At 45.2% G+C, this 19,414-nt stretch overlaps 1 protein-coding gene across 2 annotated transcripts in view; it reads right to left on the bottom strand.

Annotated features, from left to right (window-relative positions):
- ddhd1b (DDHD domain containing 1b) overlaps positions 1 to 19,414 on the bottom strand; it is a 47,277-nt gene that overhangs the window by 16,393 nt on the left and 11,470 nt on the right. Inside the window, exons 7-11 of one of the 2 annotated variants that reach the window (XM_061754079.1) lie at positions 19,130 to 19,386; positions 15,745 to 15,820; positions 7,158 to 7,307; positions 3,143 to 3,207; positions 2,151 to 2,329 (exon numbers count right to left, since the gene is read on the bottom strand). In XM_061754079.1, coding sequence (XP_061610063.1) covers positions 2,151 to 2,329; positions 3,143 to 3,207; positions 7,158 to 7,307; positions 15,745 to 15,820; positions 19,130 to 19,386 — 727 coding nt within the window. The remainder of the gene's footprint in view (positions 1 to 2,150; positions 2,330 to 3,142; positions 3,208 to 7,157; positions 7,308 to 15,744; positions 15,821 to 19,129; positions 19,387 to 19,414) is intronic. The other variant, XM_061754080.1, reaches the window with a different exon arrangement.

Genomic DNA, 19,414 nt, shown 5'->3' on the forward strand with positions numbered 1-19,414 from the left:
TCTGGCAGGACAGGAGGGATTCTTGTCGTGTCAGGGTATTCAAAGATTCCATGATCTTGCGGAGGGCTTTTTCCTGCTTGTCTATTTGCGCGCCCTGTTGGGCGAGCGCTTCCCTCCACGCTCCAAAAAAGGGGACTGCAGGCAACAACCAGGATATTAAGAGGAAATTATGGTAGAAAATAAGTATTTGGTCAGGAACAAAAGTTCATCTCAATACTTTGTTATATACCCTTTGTTGGCAATGACAGAGGTCAAACGCTTTCTGTAAGTCTTCATAAGGTTTTCGCACACTGTTGCTGGTATTTTGGCCCATTCCTCCATGCAGATCTCCTCTAGAGCAGTGATATTTTGGGGTTGTCGCTGGGCAACACAGACTTTCAACTCCCTCCAAAGATTTTCTATGGGGTTGAGATCTGGAGACTGGCTAGGCCACTCCAGGACCTTGAAATGTGACTCCTTCGTTGCCCGGGCGGTGTGTTTGGGATCATTGTCATGCTGAAAGACCCAGCCACGTTTCATCTTCAATGCCCTGATGGAAGGAGGTTTTCACTCAAAATCTGACCATACATGGCCCCATTCATTCGTTCATTTACACGGATCAGTCGTCCTGGTCCCTTTGCAGAAAAACTGCCCCAAAGCATGATGATTCCACCCCCATGCTTCACAGTAGAGGTATGGTGTTCTTTGGATGCAACTCAGCATTCTTTCTCCGCCAAACATGACAAGTTTAGTTTTTACCAAAAAGTTTTATTTTGGTTTTCATCTGACCATATGATATTCTCCCAATCCTCTTCTGGATCATCCAAATGCTCTCTAGCTTGACAGCTCTTTGGTCTTGGCCATAGTGGAGTTTGGAGTGTGACTGTTTGAGGTTTATCCTGATAACGAGTTCAAACAGGTGCCATTAATACAGGAGGCAACGAGTGGAGGACAGAGGAGCCTCTTAAAGAAGAAGTTACAGGTCTGTGAGAGTCAGAAATCTTGCTTGTTTGTAGGTGACCAAAAACCTAAATTTCCACCATAATTTGCTAATTAATTCTTTAAAAATCAGACAATGTGATTTTCAGGATTTCTTTTCTCATTTTGTCTCTCATAGGTGAGGTATACCTATGATGAAAATTACAGGATTCCCTCAACTTTTTAAGTGGGAGAACTTGCACAATTGATGGCTGACTAAATACTTTTTTGCCCCACTGTAGAATAAAATATGGAGATGGTTTCCATCCATCCATTTTCTACCGCTTATCCGAGGTCGGGTCGCGGGGGTCGTAGCTTTAGCAGGGGCCCCCAGACTTCCCTCTACCCAGCCGCTTCATCCAGCTCTTCCGGGGGTATCCCGAGGCATTCACAGGCCAGCCGAAAGACATAGTCTCTCCAGCGTGTCCTGGGTCGTCCCCGGTGTCTCATCCAGGTGTGACATGCCTGGATTCACCACACCAGCGAGGCGTCCGGGAGGCATCCGAATCAGATGCCCCAATCACCTCATCTGGCTCCTCTCGACGTGGAGGAGCAGCGACTCTACTCTGAGATCCTCCCGGATGACCGAGCTTCTCACACTATCTCTAAGTTTCATCGGCAGCTAAAATAGGTTATTGTTTTATTGGAACACTTTCAACAGTATTTTTGTGATTGTCAGTGGGATTTTCTTTGGCCATTCATCCAGAAAATAATTTGTGACCCATAGGTGTTTGATGGGGTTGAGGTCAGGTTGCTTAAATATTTTCACACCAAACTCATCCAAGCTTTCTGTACCTTGCTTTGTGCCCTTAGTCACAGTCATGCGGGGGGGGGGGGGAAAGCTTTCCTCAAACTGTACCCACAGATGGAAGGCTAGAATTGTTCTAAATTCTTGGTCAAATGATGAATTAGGATGCATTTGGAACCATGATTTATTAATTTTTTAATGTGTGTGTAATACGTTTGTCCATATAGTGTATACTATGTATTCGATTGTAGAAATGAATTAACATTTTAACAGAGCAAACGCAATTTGATATGTAAGACACACTATATTCTTCCTTTGCGGAGCATTTCTTCATCATTATTATTTTTAAACATATTATCATTGATTATTATTAATTTATTGTATTTTTTTTATTATAGTCATTCTATACTGTATCTATCCTATCCTTAACCTCCAAGGTGCTTACCCATGATGCTGGCCTTGCCCAGGCTGGTAATGGACTCGCCATAGTGACGTCGTGCCTGGGGCGGAGAGGTACAAGGGCTGGCAAGGCTTTCGGAATCCGATATAGATGTTGTCTCCTTGGGAAGGTTCAGCAGTGTCAGGCGAATTTGATCATATGGCGTGGGGCTGGTGGTGTTGTACCTGCCACATCATAGCCACACAATCAACATGAACTTTGACCTAAAGCACATCATCCTTGAGCAGATGCACCAAGACAATAACTGCACTCCAAATGACATGAGCTGGCGGACACTGCCCTAAATGTCCTAGTCGATCGTCCCCCTGGAGCATCGATCGTCAAACATTGCATTTCAAACTGCCCATATGTGTCTTAGGTTAATGAAACGCTCTTGCTGTGTCATTAACATCAGAAGAAATCCAAATAAAAGTATAATGGATCAAGTATAATGGACTTGTATGGGATCTGCTGAGATCTGGACCCAACAAAATCTAAAATGCCACACATACAGGGGCTCAATGTGTTCCAAATGTCAACACTGTGGCTCAAGGGAAAATACAGTATGTCATCTGCAAAACATGATCGTATGAACAGCTTCTCAAAGTGTTGCTTTAAAATCTGTGTGGATTAAGGACATTTAACCAAAGATTATTTTGATCTTGTGCTTTTATCACTTAATACCAGCACTTCAAACCAAGCGCTTGAATTTAGTCTTAAAGATGTACAGGTTGTTATGGGATCTCGTCAAATGAATCATAGGCGCCCAATACAAAAATAACCAGCCATCCATTTTCTCCTACTTATTCTGTTCAGGGATGTCTAGTCAGTCACAGGGATGACACTTTAGAGACAAACAATCATTCACATTCACATTCACACCGATGGACACTGAAAGGGAATTCTATTCTCAAGCCGACGCATCTGAATTCAAATCAAGCTGTGCGAACACCACTACACTGTCTCGGGCGACAAATGTACATTACAACTTGACTTACCAGTGGATTTGAACGGGTGCAATGTTACTGTAGTGCTTTAAGATAAGAGGTTCCAATCTGTATGCCTAAAAGAGCAGAGAGAAAAACAATTATTTGGGGTGAAGAAACATTACCTATTTTCTATGTTATGATACATTGTTTTCTCATCTTAGTTGCAGTAAAAACCTCGAAGTTCGAACGGAACCAGTTCTGGGAAGCTGATCTACCTCTGATTTGGTTGTATTAACGTGATGTCATGTTTCCCATAGACCGAGCAAAAAATGGGCCACGGTCCATATCTGGTACATCCACAGTTTCTGAAGTCTGTGGCAGATCTGCCCTGTAATCTAATCTAAGTAAATAGGAGGACCTTCATAAAGAGACAACCTACAAAATGCACAAAGTTAATGCCTCTTATTCACCCATTCATACACACAAATACATTATATTGCCAAAAGTATTTGTTCACCCATCCAAGTAATCGGAATCAGGTGTTTACAATCACTTCCATGGCCACAGGTGTATAAAATCAAGCACCGAGGCCTGCAGACTGTTTTTATAAATATTTGTGAAGGAATGAGTCGCTCTCACCGGCAAGGTGGAGGAGTGGTTAGCACATCTGCCTAACAGTTCTGGGGACCGGGGTTCAAATCCTGGCCCCGCCTGTGTGGAGTTTGCATGTTCTCCCCGTGCCTGCTGGGGTTTCCTCCCACATCCCAAAAAGATGCGTGGTAGGTTGATTGAGGACTCTGAATTGCCCGTAGGTGTGAATGTGAGTGCGAATTGTTGTTTGTTTCTATATGCCCTGCAATTGGCTGGCGACCGGTTCAGGGTGTACCTCGCCTCCCGACCGAAGATACCTGGGAGGATAAGCGGTAAGGAAAATGGATGGATGGATGAGTCGCTCTCAGGAGCTCAGTGAATTCCAGCGTGGAGCTGTGAGTGGATGCCACCTGGGCAACAAGTCCATTCGTGAAATTTGCTCTCTCCTAAATATTCCACTGTCAGCTCTATTATAAGAACACAGAAGTGTTCGGGAATGACAGCAACTCAGCCACGAAGTGGCAGGTCACGTAACCTGGCGGACCAGGGTCAGCAGATGTTGAGGCGCATAGTGCGAAGAGGTCACCAACTTTCTGCAGTCAATCAGTACAGACCTATAAATTTCATGTGGTCTTCAGATTAGTTCAAGAACAGTGCGCAGAGAGCTTTGTGGAATGGGTTTCCGTGGCCGAGCAGCTGCATTCAAGTCATACATCAACAAGTGCAATGCAAAACGTTGGATGCAGTGGTGTAAAGCACGCCACCACTACACTCTTGAGCAGTGGAGAAGCGTTCTCTGGAGTGATGAATCACGCTTCTCCATCTGGCAGTCTGATGGACGAGTCTGGGTTTGGTGGTTGCAAGGAGATTGGTACTTGTCTGACTGCATTGTGCAAAGTGTAAAGTTTGATAAAGGGGGGAGAATGGGGCGGGCTTGTTTTTCAGGAGCTGGTCTTGGCCCTCTTCCAGTGAAAGGAACTCTGAATGCTTCAGCATACCAAAATATTTGGTACAATTCCATGCTCCCAACTTTGTGGGAACAGTTTGGAACTGGCCCCTACCTCTTCCAACATGACTGTGCACCAGTGCACAAATCAAGGTCCATAAAGACATGGATGACACAGTCTGGTGTGGATGAACTTGATTAAATCCCAGTCTCATAGGATCTCCGCCTCCAAAAGGTTTTCTTCTAGGATTGCCAAAGTGTATTAAGCTCCATCCATCTTCCCATCAACTGACCAGCTTCCCTGTCCCTGCTGAAGAAAATCATCCCTACAGCATGATATTGGCACCCCCATCTTTAACAGTGGGGAAGGTGTGTTTGGAGTGATGAGCAGTGTTAGTTTTCTGGCATACGTAGCGCTTTGTATTTAGGCCCAAAAATTCAACTTTGGTCCCCTCTGAGAAACCTTCTTCCACGTTTGCGGTATCCCCGCTTGTGGCTAACTGCAAACGGGTCTTCTTATGTCTTTCTTTTAACAATGGGTTCTTGCCACTCTTCCATACAGGGCAGATTTGTGGAGTACACAACTTATAATTGTCCTCTGGACAGATTCTCCTGCCTGAGCTGCGGATTTCTGCAGCTCCTCCAGAGTGACCATGAGCCTCTTGGCTGGTTCTCCTCGCTCGCTCTGCCAGTTTAGGTGGACGGCCTATGCCTTGGTAGGTTTGCAGTTGTGCCATACTTTTTCCATTTTTGGATGATGGATTGAAAGGTGCTCCTTGAGATGTTTTAGCTGTAAAAGATAATCATATAAACTCTGAATTTGGGTGTAAATCTGTTGGTAGCTCTCCAAGCGGCAAATGAATGAGGCATCTTCACCGATCACCCCACTTGCTGCTACATCCAGTATAGCGGTGACATTGAAGTACAATTCAGCACTGAAGGTGGGGTCTATGTATATACTATGCGTGTAACCCCAATACATATGTAGCGTCTTTTCTGACCCCTGTTGTGACTATTTTTCATAATGTTTAAAACCACATTTAAACATTTAAAATAGTCAAACAAGTGGAGAAATGGTGTACTGTACTCGTGTAATGGACATGCAAAGGGAGGATAACTGAATGCAAGTCAACATCATTCATTGCACGTTTTAATAGTCTTAACGATCCTACAAGGTCCTATCTATTTAAAAAAAATTAAAAAATGACAGCTGCATATTAAAAATCCAAAACAACAAATTGTGTACTTGTTCCAACCTTAGACTACATTGTTAAAATCACTGTATTCACTGTAATCACTGAGAGAGACTGCTTCCTTACGTCACAACAATTTGATCCTTTAAGATGATGACCCTCCAACAATTACCTGTTCAATGGTATCATCACGCTTTCCATTAGTGGTATTCTGTGGTTGTGTCACATCATAAAATACGCACACACAAAAAAAATCCAAAGGAAAAAAATGGTTTATTCTAGAGAAGCGCGTTGACCTGAAGTCTTACAAGATATGCTGAAGTCTCACACGAAGTCTCTGTGCAACTTTAGAGGTCAACATTTGTGTTGTATTCTAAATGTATGACAAAGGTGCATTCAAAAGTAGAGAGGTTCAACTGTTATGTCATTTGAATTTGAAGTGTAAAGCTGACAAAATGCCTGGCTCCCAAGATTCCCACTCTTCCATGATCTGGGAGTAGATACAGTACAACACGCCAAAAGGGAGATGAGTGACGTTCACGTTGTGTGGCTTGACATAGCAAATGTGAATCAGTACTGTACAAGCTGATTGAGTTCTCACAGGAGATATTTCACATTCCAGCTTGTGTCAACGCCATCATAGCCAAGTATTTCAGCTGTCTGCACATGTGCTTCTCTTGTGAGGGATTAATGACAGGCTGGCATCAGTTGGAAGTTGACATCGCTAAGAGCTGCTCAATCTCCCCAATTCCCTTTGTTGTGGCGAGGTAATCCTCATCGAGGCAAAGTAAGTCGCCAGAGCGCTGAGATCACTATCAGGAGGAAGACTCCCTGTGCTGAGAGGGTACATTGGTGACGTGACAACTTCCTCATCATCGAGCTCAACGTGCCATGGGCGGAAGGAATATCGTCAGCATATGGAGCCAGGCAGTTCAAGTACTCTAATCTAGCAGCAAAGTGTAGAGAGGGGCGCTGGACTGCAACCATCCACCCTGTAGAAGTGGGTTGCAGGGGCTTTGTGGGAAAGTCAGCAATCCAGCTCCTCTGGGTTGCCAGAATTTCAGAGGCAAGCTCGGGTAGGTGGTGGAGGAGGCGGACGAGTCAAGCTACTCGGAGCAAGGATAGTAATTGGGGCACAACAGCCCAATGAGGCCAGCTACAGGGTTTGGCGGGGAGACATCCCAATCAAGCCACTGCCCTCCTCCAGGAGATGTACTGGTAAAAGGGGGTGAAAAGTCCATGGATTGTGGTACCAGCTGATGAGCCTGCAGCTGCCCAAAAGTGGGTGGGAGGAGGCACAGCAGGCACAGATGCAAAGCAGGAAATCATCACCTGTACCATACAATGAACTCACCACAGGGTCAGTGGGATGGAATATGTTGAAGAGGCGTTTGCAGATTGAGGTGGGGAGGATATGGTCCTGGACGACATTGCTTCCGGGACGGATGCCTCGTAATGCCAAGAATACTGCCAGAGGAGAGCCCATGCAGAAGAAATTCTCCACCTGAAAGATCAAGAAAAAGAACATTGCTCTTGAAAGGGGAAAAGTCAAATATAGTATACAGAACCACATAGGGTGAGAAGCTCGGTCATCCGAGAGGGGATCAGAGTCAAGCCGAGATGAGGAGGCTCGGGCATCTAGTTAGGATGTCCCCTGGGCTTCCTGGTGAGGTGTTCCGGGCACATACTATCGGGAGGAGGCCCCGAGGACGACCTAGGACACGCTGGAGAGACTGTCTCCCGGCTTTCTTGGAAACGAGAGCTGGATGAAGAGGCTGGGGAGAGGGAAGTCTTGGCTCCCCTTCATAAGCTGCTGCCCCCGCAACCCGACCACAGATAAGCGGATGATGATGGATGGATGGATGGACAACCACATCACATAATTTGAATAACCTTTCATTTTCTATTTTTTCAACCAAAAAAAGAAACTGTACAAAGCCTTATTTAATTATACTGTATATCAAGTTGAGTCCACTTGTTTTTTTAAACCTATTGACAACAATGAAAGTGTACAGTATACAATAGTGTCAGGGATTCTGTGGAAAAAGTGTGCGGTAGACATATTCAAGTCTTTCTTCTTTCTTACAAACCGCTATTCCAATGAAGTTGGGACATTGAATAAATTGTAAATAAAAGAGTATATAATGATTTGCAAATCCTTTTCAACCTACTATCAATTGAATACACTCCAAAGACAATCTTCAAACGGATAAACATTTTGTTTCTGTTGCAAATATTCATTAATTTTGAATTGAATGCCTGCAACACTTCAAAAGAGCTGGGACAGGGACATGTTTACTACTGTGTTATATTACTTCCTTTTAACAACACTCAGTCAGTAATTGGGAACTGAGGACACTAATTGTTGAAGATTCTTTCTCATTCTTGCTTGATGTACAACTTCAGTTGCTTTACAGTCCGGGGTCTCTGTTGTCGTATTTTGCGCTTCATAATGCGTAAATGTGCCACTTATTTTCAATGGGAGGCAAGTCTGTAGTTCTGGCAGGCCAGTCTAGTGCTCACACTTCTTTACTACGAAGCCACACTGTTGTAACATACGCAGAATGTGGCTTGGCATTGTCTTTCTGAAATAAGCAGGCACGTCCATGAAAAAGATGTTGCTTGGATGGCAAGCATACGTTGCTTCAACATACCGATGTGCAAAATACCCATGTCATTGGCACTAACACACCCCGAAACCATCACACATGCTGGCTTTTGAGCTTTGCGCAGGTAATCCGGATGGTCCTTTTCATCTTTGGCACCGAGGGCACACATCCATGATTTCCAAAAACAATTAGAAATGTGGATTCGTCAGATCAGAGCACACATTTCCACTTTGCGTCAGTCCATCTCAGATGAACTCAGGCCCTTACGTTTTTGGATACTGTTGCCTTTTCGGATTACCTGCCTGTGTACCGACCTCTGCCCGTCTATTAAACCTCTCTTTTTTTAAACTGTCCATTTGTAGTGGAGTCGTGCATCTTTGGCTCCTGTCCTCTGTTACGTTCATGACAGGACGAACTGGCCATAACATGGACCCAGCAGACTCAGACCCGGTGCGCAAAGCCCTTCGAGCGCAGGGTCAACGCCTCTCAAAGCAGGATGAGCAGCTTGCTGCCTTCCACCTTCATCTAGAGGGACTGTCAGAGCATCAGGACAATATGATGAGACAGGTGGCCTCACAGTTTGAAGTTCTTATGAAAATCATTCAGAAGAAGGAACCAGTTGGCACAACACCCGACGTTTCCATGTAAAGCAGTCACCATGCAGCCACCTCCGCTGCTGTCTGCTCACAGCTCTCTCGACCGGAGAGGTTCTCTGGAGATTCTGGGAATATTAAGCCCTTCATCACTCAGTGCGAACTCTACTTTGAGCTGCAGGCAGCTGCCTTCCCCACCGACCGGTCAAAAATCGCTTTTGTCATTTCCCACCTGACTGGTCGTGCAGAGGTGTGGGCTACTGCTGAATGGAGCCATAATTCCGCCACGTGTCATTCTTGGGCTTCTTTCATAAAGATGATGGAGCAAATTTTCCAGTATTCCACACTAGATCATGAGGCAGCTCGCTCCCTTGTCACCTTACAACAAGGGTGTCAGATTACGCGATTAAGTTTCGCATTCTAGCATGAAATATGTTACGATCTACTGTATCTTTTTTTTTTTGTCCTGTTCGGCTGTTAGGTCAAGCAGAATGGAAAATCTGTATCCGTTTTATGCCGGAACAGTTTTACTGTGTCACAGGGGAGTTTTTACGCTTCCGCTGTGGTTTCTTAGTATTATAATTGAGGTTTATTGAGAATCAGACTTGATCAAAGGGGAGAGAATCTCTAGAGGGGAGAGAGAAACAAAGACAAAAGACAAAGCACTAATTGTAAACAGGATGAGAGAAGTAAATCATTACATTATCGACAACAATGAAACATTAAATATGAGTGTTGCATGGGGCTGTAGTGCTACACCCGGTGAGGGAAGGACAGGACAAGATAGAACAGGACAAGGACAGGAGACGAAGCATGCAGGAAAAGGGTCGTGAACCCGGCTGTACAACTGAAGTGTGGTGGGATAAATTATGTAAATTATAAAAGTCTACAGGACGAGAGTATAAATGAGGGGCTACACAAGCGATTTGCATATTCATGAGTTATTTGTCACAGTAAGTGCGTGACCCCACACCCAGTGAAAGGGTCCATGGGGTGTGTGCCTGCGGACACATGCAAGTGAATTGACACTGTTTTACATGCACAAAGACTGACAGAAGTGTGGCCGCACCGCGGAGGCTGAGTACCCCACCCAATCAATCGAGGGGCGGGATCAGGCCCATGGGTCCACCCGAGAGCAGCCCGGTGGACGGGACACGTCCCACACTGAGGGACCCGGGGCGGTCCACCGGCCCCAGCAAGGCACCCCGACAACTGTCCACCCAGTGGGGGCCGCAGGGACCCAATGCCACCCCCCCACAGCCAACCCCACAACCCTACCCACCGCCCCAAACATCCCACCAAACCCAGGAGAGCCAGACGCCCCCCTCCGCCCCCCAACCCGCAGAGGCCGCAATGCAGCCAGTCCCCGCCCAGCCCGAGGGCGGGAGAGTGTCCCTTGTCTGTTCGAAAGGAGGGCGGATAGGGGCATCCGACAAGGGAACATAACCTAATGGATTGTATTTTTCACTAAAATAGCAAGCAAATTCATTGCATTTATCTCCTGTGAGGAGTTCTGGAGCAATCTGATTGGGGGGTTGAGCTTGTCAAGCAAGCACAGCAAACTGAGTGCGAGTATTGTCGAGGTTCTTACTTATGATTTCAGAAAAGGGTTGCTGTTTAGCCCTGACTAACTCTTGGTTAAAATTACAAAAATCTGTAGAGGTCATCGTCAATTCGGAGTTCCGTCTTTCTCCACTTACGTTCTGCTTTCCTACACTTTGATTTAGAGGCGTTTACCATCATAGTGCTCCTCCACGATGCTTTAGGCCACCTCAAGGTTGTCTTAGTTTTAAAAGGAGCGACAGCATCCATGTCATTTGAGATTTTCCAGGTGAACTTATCCAAAAGTTCATCAACTGTCTCAGCATTCACAGTTTGTGACATACAGCCCCCTCCTAAAGTATTGGAGCGGCAAAGTTAATTCCTTTGCTTTATTGTATACTGAAGACATTTGGGTTTCAGTTCAAAATCAGAATCAGAATCATCTTTATTTGCCAATTATGTCCAAAAAGCACACAAGGAATTTGTCTCGAGTAGTTGCAGCCACGCTAGTACGACAACAGACAGTCAATTGATCATCACTGCAGATCCGCCTGTCGATCTCCCGTTCCCGTTCCATTCTTCACTCACTCGTGAACAAGACCCCAAGATACTTGAACTCCTCCACTTGGGGCATCCACGACTTGGAGAGGGCACGCCACCCTTTTCCGACTGAGGACCATGGTCTCAGATTTGGAGGTGCTGATTCTCATCCCAGCTGCTTCACACTCGGCTGCGAACTGCTCCAATGAGAGTTGGAGGTCACGGTTTGATGAAGCCAAAAGAACCACATCATCTGCAAGAAGCAGAGATGCAATACTGAGGCCACCAAACCAGACCCCATCTACGCCTCGGCTGCGCCTAAAAATTCTGTCCATAAAAGTTATGAACAGAATCGGTGACAAAGGGCAGCCTTGGCGGAGTCCAACCCTCACCGGAAACGAGTCCGACTTACTGCCGGATACAGTTCGATGATCGACTTTGCAATGACAAATGACACGACACGATCATCGAACTGCGACCTAGGGTGTCCTGGTGCCAAGTGCACATGTGGACACCCTTATGCTTGAACATGGTGTTCGTTATGGACTATCCGTGACGAGCACAGAAGTCCAATAACAGAACACTGCTCGGGTTCTGAACGGGGGGTGGGGGGGGGGGGGGGGGGGGGGGGGCGTTCCTCCCAATCATGCCCTTCCAGGTCTCACTGTCATTACCCACGTGGGCATTGAAGTCCCCCAACAGAACGATGGAGTCCCCAGCGGAAGCGCACTCCAGCACCCCCTCCAAGGACTCCAAAAAGGGTGGGTACTCTGAACTGGTGTTTGGTGCATAGGCACAAACAAGTCAGGACCCGTCCACCCACCTGAAGGCGGAGGGAGGCTACCCTCTCGTCCACCAGGGTGAACCCCAACGTACAGGCGCCGAGCCGGGGAGCAATAAGTATACCCACACCTGCTCGGCGCCTCTCACCGTGGGCAACTCCAGAGTGGAAGAGAGTCCATCCCCTCTCGAGAGGACTGGTACCAGAGCCCAAGCTGTGCACGGAGGCGAGTCCGACTATATCTAGTCGGAACTTCTCGACCTCACACAACAGCTTGGGCTCCTTCCCTACCAGAGAGGTGACATTCCACGTCCCTAGAGCCAGCTTCTGTAGCCGGGGATCGGATCGCCAAGATCCCCGCCTTCGGCCACCGCCCAGCTTGCACTGCACCCGACCCCTCACAGGTGGTGAGCCCATGGGATAAACATAACCCTTACTTCCAAAACCTTTGTGGCTCATCTCTGTACTATTTTGCACAATCCAATCTGGCCTTCCGATTCTTTTTGCTGATGAGTGGGTTGCATCTTGTGGTATGGCCTGTATATTTCTTCTTCGAACAGTGAATTGTAATACCTTCACCCCTGCCCTGTGGAGGTTGGCAGTGATGTCACTGACTGTTGTTTTTGGGTGTTTCTTCACAGCTTCTGTCATCAACTGCTGTTGACACCCTTGGCCGACCTGTTCGATGTCTGTGCTCAGTACACCAGTAGTTTCTTTCTTTTTCAGGGCATTCCAAATTGTTGTATTGGCCATGCCCAATGTTTGTGTAATAGCTCTGATCGATTTTCCCTCTTCTCTCAGCTTCAAAATGGTTTGCTTCTCTCCCATAGACACCTCTCTGGCCTTCATGTTTGCTTAATAGCAAATGCAGTTTTTACAGGTGAAACCCAAACCCAAAAACAAGCACTATCTAATGTTAAGCAGTCAATCTAAAAGGCAACACCTGAGCAACGAGAAAAACACATCAGTCACATGTTCCAATATTTTGCTCACTTGAAAAGTGGGTGGCTTCAAACTAAAGGTGTCCTGAGTTGTTGAACACATCTAGATGTAAATACCATGAAATAAAAGCTGGAATTCTGACCGTTTGTCTTATATTCATCTTTTGATCTGAAACCCAAATGTTTCCAGTATACAACAAAGACAAAGGACACAGAATTTGCCTGAATTTCTGGGAGAATCTGTAATTCAAAGAACACAGAAAAAGGATCAGAAATAGCCAAGTCTTTAATGTCAACTGATATGATTTCAACATCCTTAGAGATTATCGGGTCTAAGATCTGACCTTGAGTGTGGGTTGCATTCTTTATATGTTGAGAGAGGTCAAATGTATCCCGTATAGCAGGGAGCTCTTTGGATTTTTTTCCCATGCTATTGTCAAAATGAATGTTGAAGTCTCCCCTTTTAACAAAATATTTGTAGTCAGTACAGATAACTGACAGAAGCTTGGATCACCTTTTACTAAAAAAACAGAGATATTCAAATCACCCAGTATAATTTCTTTACACTGAAATAATGATTTCAAAATAGCAGCCATTCCGCCGCCTTTTTTTTCCAATTCAACACTTGCTGGTGTGGCCTCATGTAGAACGACGGTATTACAGCTGCTTTCCATGTTTCTTTTAGTAGTAAAAAGTGTAGATCATAGGTTGTAATGATGTCATTAATCAACACTGATTTGTTACACAGTGAACTGATATGGCCGGCACGGTGGGCGACTGGTTAGCACATCTAGCTCACAGTTCTGGGGACAGGGGTTCAAATCCCGGCCCCGCCTATGTGGAGTTTGCATGTTCTCCCCGTGCCTGGGTGGGTTTTCTCCGGGCACTCCGGTTTTCTCCCACATCCCAAAAAAGCATGCGTGATAGGTTGATTGGAGACTCTAGATTGCCCGTAGGTGTGAATGTGAGTGCGAATGGGTGTTGGTTTCTATGTGCCCTGCGATTGGCTGGGAACCGGTTCAGGGTGTACCCCGCCTCCCGCCCGAAGATAGCTGGGATAGGCTCCAGCCCGCCCGTGACCATAGTGAGGATAAGCGGTAAAGAAAATGGATGGATGGATGGATGGATGGATGACCTGATATGGAATCGAGCTAGTCTTGTAGAAATAACTCGAAGCAATGGTTTGTTTGGTTCACATTTTATACTCACTAAGCTAGCCGCTGTACTTTATTTGTGCCATATTTCTTTAACTAACTTTCTGAACCCTTGTAATTACACGGATGAAAAATCCCTGACTTCCACAGGGGTCGGACTTATTTTGGAGAAGAATGTTTGTATTTAACTCATTCACTCCCTGTTGTTTCCCGAGCAGGGAACCCCTAGACCGCCAGGCATTTTCAAGCCTTTTTTTATGAAAGCAGACAGATCAAGCAGAACAATGACTTTGACGGCAATATTTTATAACATACGATTACTAGAGAAAACTTTCTTATTGATGACGTGTTTTGCAAGGGTAAAAAAAACATTACTTTTCTTCGTTGCAATCCTAAAAGACATTCAACTCGGGGTGTTGAATTCCTGCAAGATGGACGAAATGGAAATGGAAAATTCCAATCAGTACTGGCAACAGATGTTACATTGTAATGTGAACTAGTGGGACTAAATTAAGTTTATATAACAAGGATGGAAGGAGCGTGTTTGCTCGCTAAATGTAGCTAACGCGAGCTGCAAAAAGAGTTACCTTCGTCTCCATTATCATCCAGAGGATCTCGGAATGAAGCTCGGCCGCTTCCAGGCGATCCAGAGGGAGTTCACTCATCACGATTCCAGATCACATTTAATCCAATCCTGGTCGGCAGACGATCAGCTGGCAAGCGGCTGAGAGCATCTCGCCGCATTTTGGGCGATAGCTTTGCAACAAAGGGATCGGCTCGGCGCGTCATCCTTTATACCCTTGCATGATCTAAGGCGACATTCCTGTCAGTCACAGGAATATTTTTCTTGCCTTGGCGCAGTAAATTTCTTGTATCGAAAGCTTTTTTTTTTTTTTTTTTTAGATTTTTTTCATTTTGTCTTCTCTCTTTTCCGCCATTATGCTTGCATCTTTCATTGTCTCCTGCACCCCGCCCCCTCCTTCTTCTTCCTCTTCTCTATTCTGAGGGATTGTTGCCCTCTACAGGGTGCCATTCCTCATTGCAGTTATCCAGAGGCTTGACGATCGCACATAAACTGCACAAGACCCTCTCGCACCCATCCCCGTTAAAAAAAGCCATTGACGTCTTTAGACAGCATCGGCAGGGAATAGCTCGATTCTGAATGACGTCTTTGTACGGCATTGGCAGGGAATGAGTTAATATGCAGCCACAACCCCGCACATAATCTGATTCGCAGATGATGAAATCCCTAAATTCCTTGCAATTGTTCGTTGAGAAATGTTCTTAAACTGTTGGACTACTTGCTTACACAGTTGTTTACAAAGTGGTGAACCTCGCCCCATCCTTGATTGTGAACAACTGAGCCGTTCGGGGATGCTCCTTTTATATCCAATCGTGACACTCACCTGTTTCCAAATTACCTGTTAATTTGTGGAATGTTCCAAACAAGTGTTTTTGAGTATTCCTCAACTTTCCCAGTCTTTTGTTTCCCCTGCCCCAGCTTTTGGGGAATGTGTTGCAGGCATCAAACTCAAAATGTGAGAATATTTGCAAAAAAACAATAATGATCATCAGTTTGAACATTAAATATCTTCTTTGTAGTGTTTTCAATTGAATATAGGTTGAAAATGATTTGCAAATTATTTGATTCTGTTTTTATTTATGTTTTACACAGTGTCCCAACTTCATTGGAATTGGAGTTGGTATTTTCTATGTTCTGCACTGCGCAGAAGTTGAAGTGCCGTTCATCTTAAATAGATTGTAGCTGTAAAAAAAATTACCTTGAATTTCATTGCCGGAACTGCAACACAAGACAAGGTCTGCAGACCCTGGAACTGATCTTCCAAATCCCTCAACCTGCACAGAAAAATGCCAGATATTTTACTCTCTCTACTCAAGCACATCCGAACAAATGAAGCAAATGCACAGACAAAAATATTAGCACAGTATTAGCAACTCAATGTAGCATTGCTACATCCATCCATCGATCCATTTTCTGAGACGCTTATTCTCACAAGGGTCGCAGGAGTGCTGGAGCCTATCCCAGCTACCATCGGGCAGGAGGCGAGGTACGCTACAGTCCCCTCCAAATGCATTGGAATGGCAAGGTCAATTCCTTTGTTTTTGTTGTCTGCTGAAGATATTTGGGTTTCAGATCAAAAGTTCAATATGAGACAAGTTCAGAATTCCAGCTTTTATTCCATGGTATTTCCATCTAGATGTGTTAAACAACTCAGGACGGAGCATCTTTTGTTTGAAGCCACCCACTTTTCACGTGAGCAAAGGTATTGGAAGAGACATGATTAAATTAACTTCAAAGTGAATACAATTTTATATTTGTTGGAATAACCCTAACTTGCAATAACTGCATCAACCCTGCGACCCACTGACCACCAAACTGTTCCCTTCTTCATTTGAAATGCTTTCCCAGGCCTTTACTGCAACCTCTGTCAGTTCTTGTTTTTTTCTGGGGGTTTTCTCCCTTCAGTCTCCTCTTCGGGAGGTAAAATGGCTTTTAAAGTGAGCAAAAGTATTGGAACATGTGACTGATCGGTGTTTTTGGTTGCTCAGGTGTTGCCTTTTAAATTGATTGCTTAAACATTAGCTAGTGCTTGTTTTTGGCTTTTGGTTTCACCTGTCAAAACTGCATTTGCTGTTAAGCAAACATGAAGACCAGAGAGCTGTCTATGGGAGAAAAGCAAACCATTTTGAAGCTGAGAGAAGAGGGAAAATTTATCAGAGCTATTGCACAAACATTGGGCATCGCCAATACACCAATTTGGAATGTCCCGAAAAAGAAAGAAACTACTGGTGTGCCGAGCAACAGACATCGAAGAGGTCGGCCAAAGTAATCAACAGTAATCACTTGATAACAGAAACATTGTGACAGCTGTGATGAAACACCCAAAGACAACAATCAGTGACATCACTGTTAACCTCCACAGGGCAGGGGTGAAGGTATCACAATCCACTGTTTGAAAAAGACTTCGAGAGAAGAAATATACAGGTCATACCACAAGATGCAAACCACTCATCAGGAAAAAGAATCCGCAGGCCAGATTGGATTTTGCAAAGTACAGAGAGGAGGACAAAGTTTTATGGACTGATGAGACCAAGATTAACCTCTACCAAAGTGATGGAAAGGTCAAGGTATGGAGAAATAAAAGATCTCCTAATGATCCAAAACACACAAGCTCATCTGTGAAGCATGATGGAGATGATGTCATGGCTTGGGCTTGCATGGCTGCATCTGCAAAGGGCTCACTAGTCTTTATTGATGATGTAGGGGGGAAAAGTGGAAGGTCTTAGACTGGGCAAGTCAATCACCGGATCTTAACCCAATAGAGCATACATTTTACCTCCAGAAGAGGACACTGAAGGAAGAAACCCCCAGAAACAAACAAGAACTTAAAAGAGGCTGCAGTAAAGGCCTGGAAAAGCATTTCAAACGAAGAATGCAAAAGTCTAGTGAAGTTAATGGGTCGCAGGATTGATGCAGTTATTGCAAGTAAGGGTTATGACACCAAATATTAAATGTTACTCACTTTAAGTAAATTTATTCATATTTATTTAATTTTGTTCCAATATTTTTGCTCACTTGAAAATTGGGTGGCTTCAAACAAAATGTGCTCTGTCCTGAGTTGTTTAACACATCTAGATGGAAATACCATTAAATAAAAGCTGGAATTCTGAACTTTTGTCTCATGTTTGTCATGATCTGTGCCCTGCAGTTCCTCTGCGAGGCATTGGTGGTGCCTTGTACCTCTTTATTCTCTCTCTCCAGCACTAATTACCTCCTCGATAACATGTCCGCCAAGTACTTCAGCGCCTCCTGGAAAACCGCCTCGACATCAAACCCGAAAAGTGTGAATTCCATCTCACCTCAGAACACTTTTTGGGATACATTATTGCAAAGGGACAGCTACAACCAGACCCATCCAAAATCGAGGCAGTTGTCAACTGGTCCCATCCCCTCCAGCCGCAAGCAGCTGCAACGCTTCCAGGTCCGCTAATTCACTTGGCCAGTATAAGACCTTCCACTTTTTCCCCCTAGAAGTCCTTTGTTGTGTTGGCAGTCTGTTTTGAGTCATTATCTTGTTGCATGATTAAGCGTGTCCCGATTAGTTTGGATACATTTTTCTGTAAGTCGCCAGACAATATGGTTTGTCAACCTCCAGAGGGCAGGGGTGAAGGTATCACAATCCACTGTTCAAAGAAGACTTCGAGAGAAGAACTATAGAGGCCATACCACAAGATGCAAACCACTCATCAGCAAAAAGGAGTACAGCGATGAGCCACAAACGTTTTGGAACAAAGTCTTCTGGACTGAAGAGACCGAGATTAACCTCTGGCAAAGTGATGGAAAGGCCAGAATATGGAGAAAGAAAGGACCTGCTTACGATCCAAAACACACAAGCTTATCTGTGAAGCATGCTGGAGGTCATGTCATGGCTTGGGCTTGCATGGCTGCTTCTGGAACGGGCTCACGAGTCTTTATTGATGATGTAACTCACAGGGTTGGGCATGGAAAATCGAGAACCGATTGGAACCGGGACTAACGTTCTCCCGGTTCTTCCAGTTCCCAGTTTCGATGCCTAGTCCTCTGGCCGCGAAAAAGAAGTGGCGCAAAACGACGAAGAAGCAGCAAAAACCAACGAAGAAGAAGAACGCGCACGAAGATGTGCTTGTGCCCAACGGTGGTGGCAGCGAACAAAAGTGTTCTTAACTTTGTTAAAATGAATGACCAGTCGTCTCAGTGCAACACTTGGAATAAGATTATATTGTGCAAAGGAAGGCGGCATGGTGGTGGACTGGTTAGAGCGTCTGCCTCACAGTTCGGAGGACCGGAGTTCAATCCCCGACCCCGCCTGTGTGGAGTTTACATGTTCTCCCTGTGCCTGCGTGGGTATTCTCCGGGCACTCCGGTTTCCTCCCACAAAAACATGCATGGTTGGTTAATTGACTACTCTAAATTGCCCGTAGGTGTGAATGTGAGTGCGAATGGTTGTTTGTATGTATGTGCCCCGCGATTGGCTGGCAACCAGTTCGGGGTGTACCCCGCCTTCTGCCCGATGATAGCTGGGATAGGCTCCAACATGCCCGTGACCCTCGTGAGGATAAGCGGAACGGAAGATGAATGAATGAATGAATAGTATTTATAAGTACCTGAGGCGTGTGAGTCTGAGTTGCTCCTGAAGTTGGCGCTCTTCAACACTTGGCCAGCGGGCCTTAGTTTCTTCCGGATCAGGCACTTCTAAATGATGAAAGCGCACCGGGTCCCAGCCAGTCATGATGTCAAAAGTGATGACACAGCCTAAGGAGTGTGACACGATGGAGACCTTCCCATTTTTTTCAAAGTCTGGATTTCGCGAGCAGAAAAGTGAGTAAAGACGGTTCAGCTCAAGAGTCAGACCTCGGGTAATCTGCATACACAAACAAACACAATGAAAA

This window comes from Phyllopteryx taeniolatus, chromosome 18, assembly GCF_024500385.1.
Source record: "Phyllopteryx taeniolatus isolate TA_2022b chromosome 18, UOR_Ptae_1.2, whole genome shotgun sequence".
In the NCBI taxonomy this organism is placed as follows: Eukaryota; Metazoa; Chordata; class Actinopteri; order Syngnathiformes; family Syngnathidae; genus Phyllopteryx; species Phyllopteryx taeniolatus.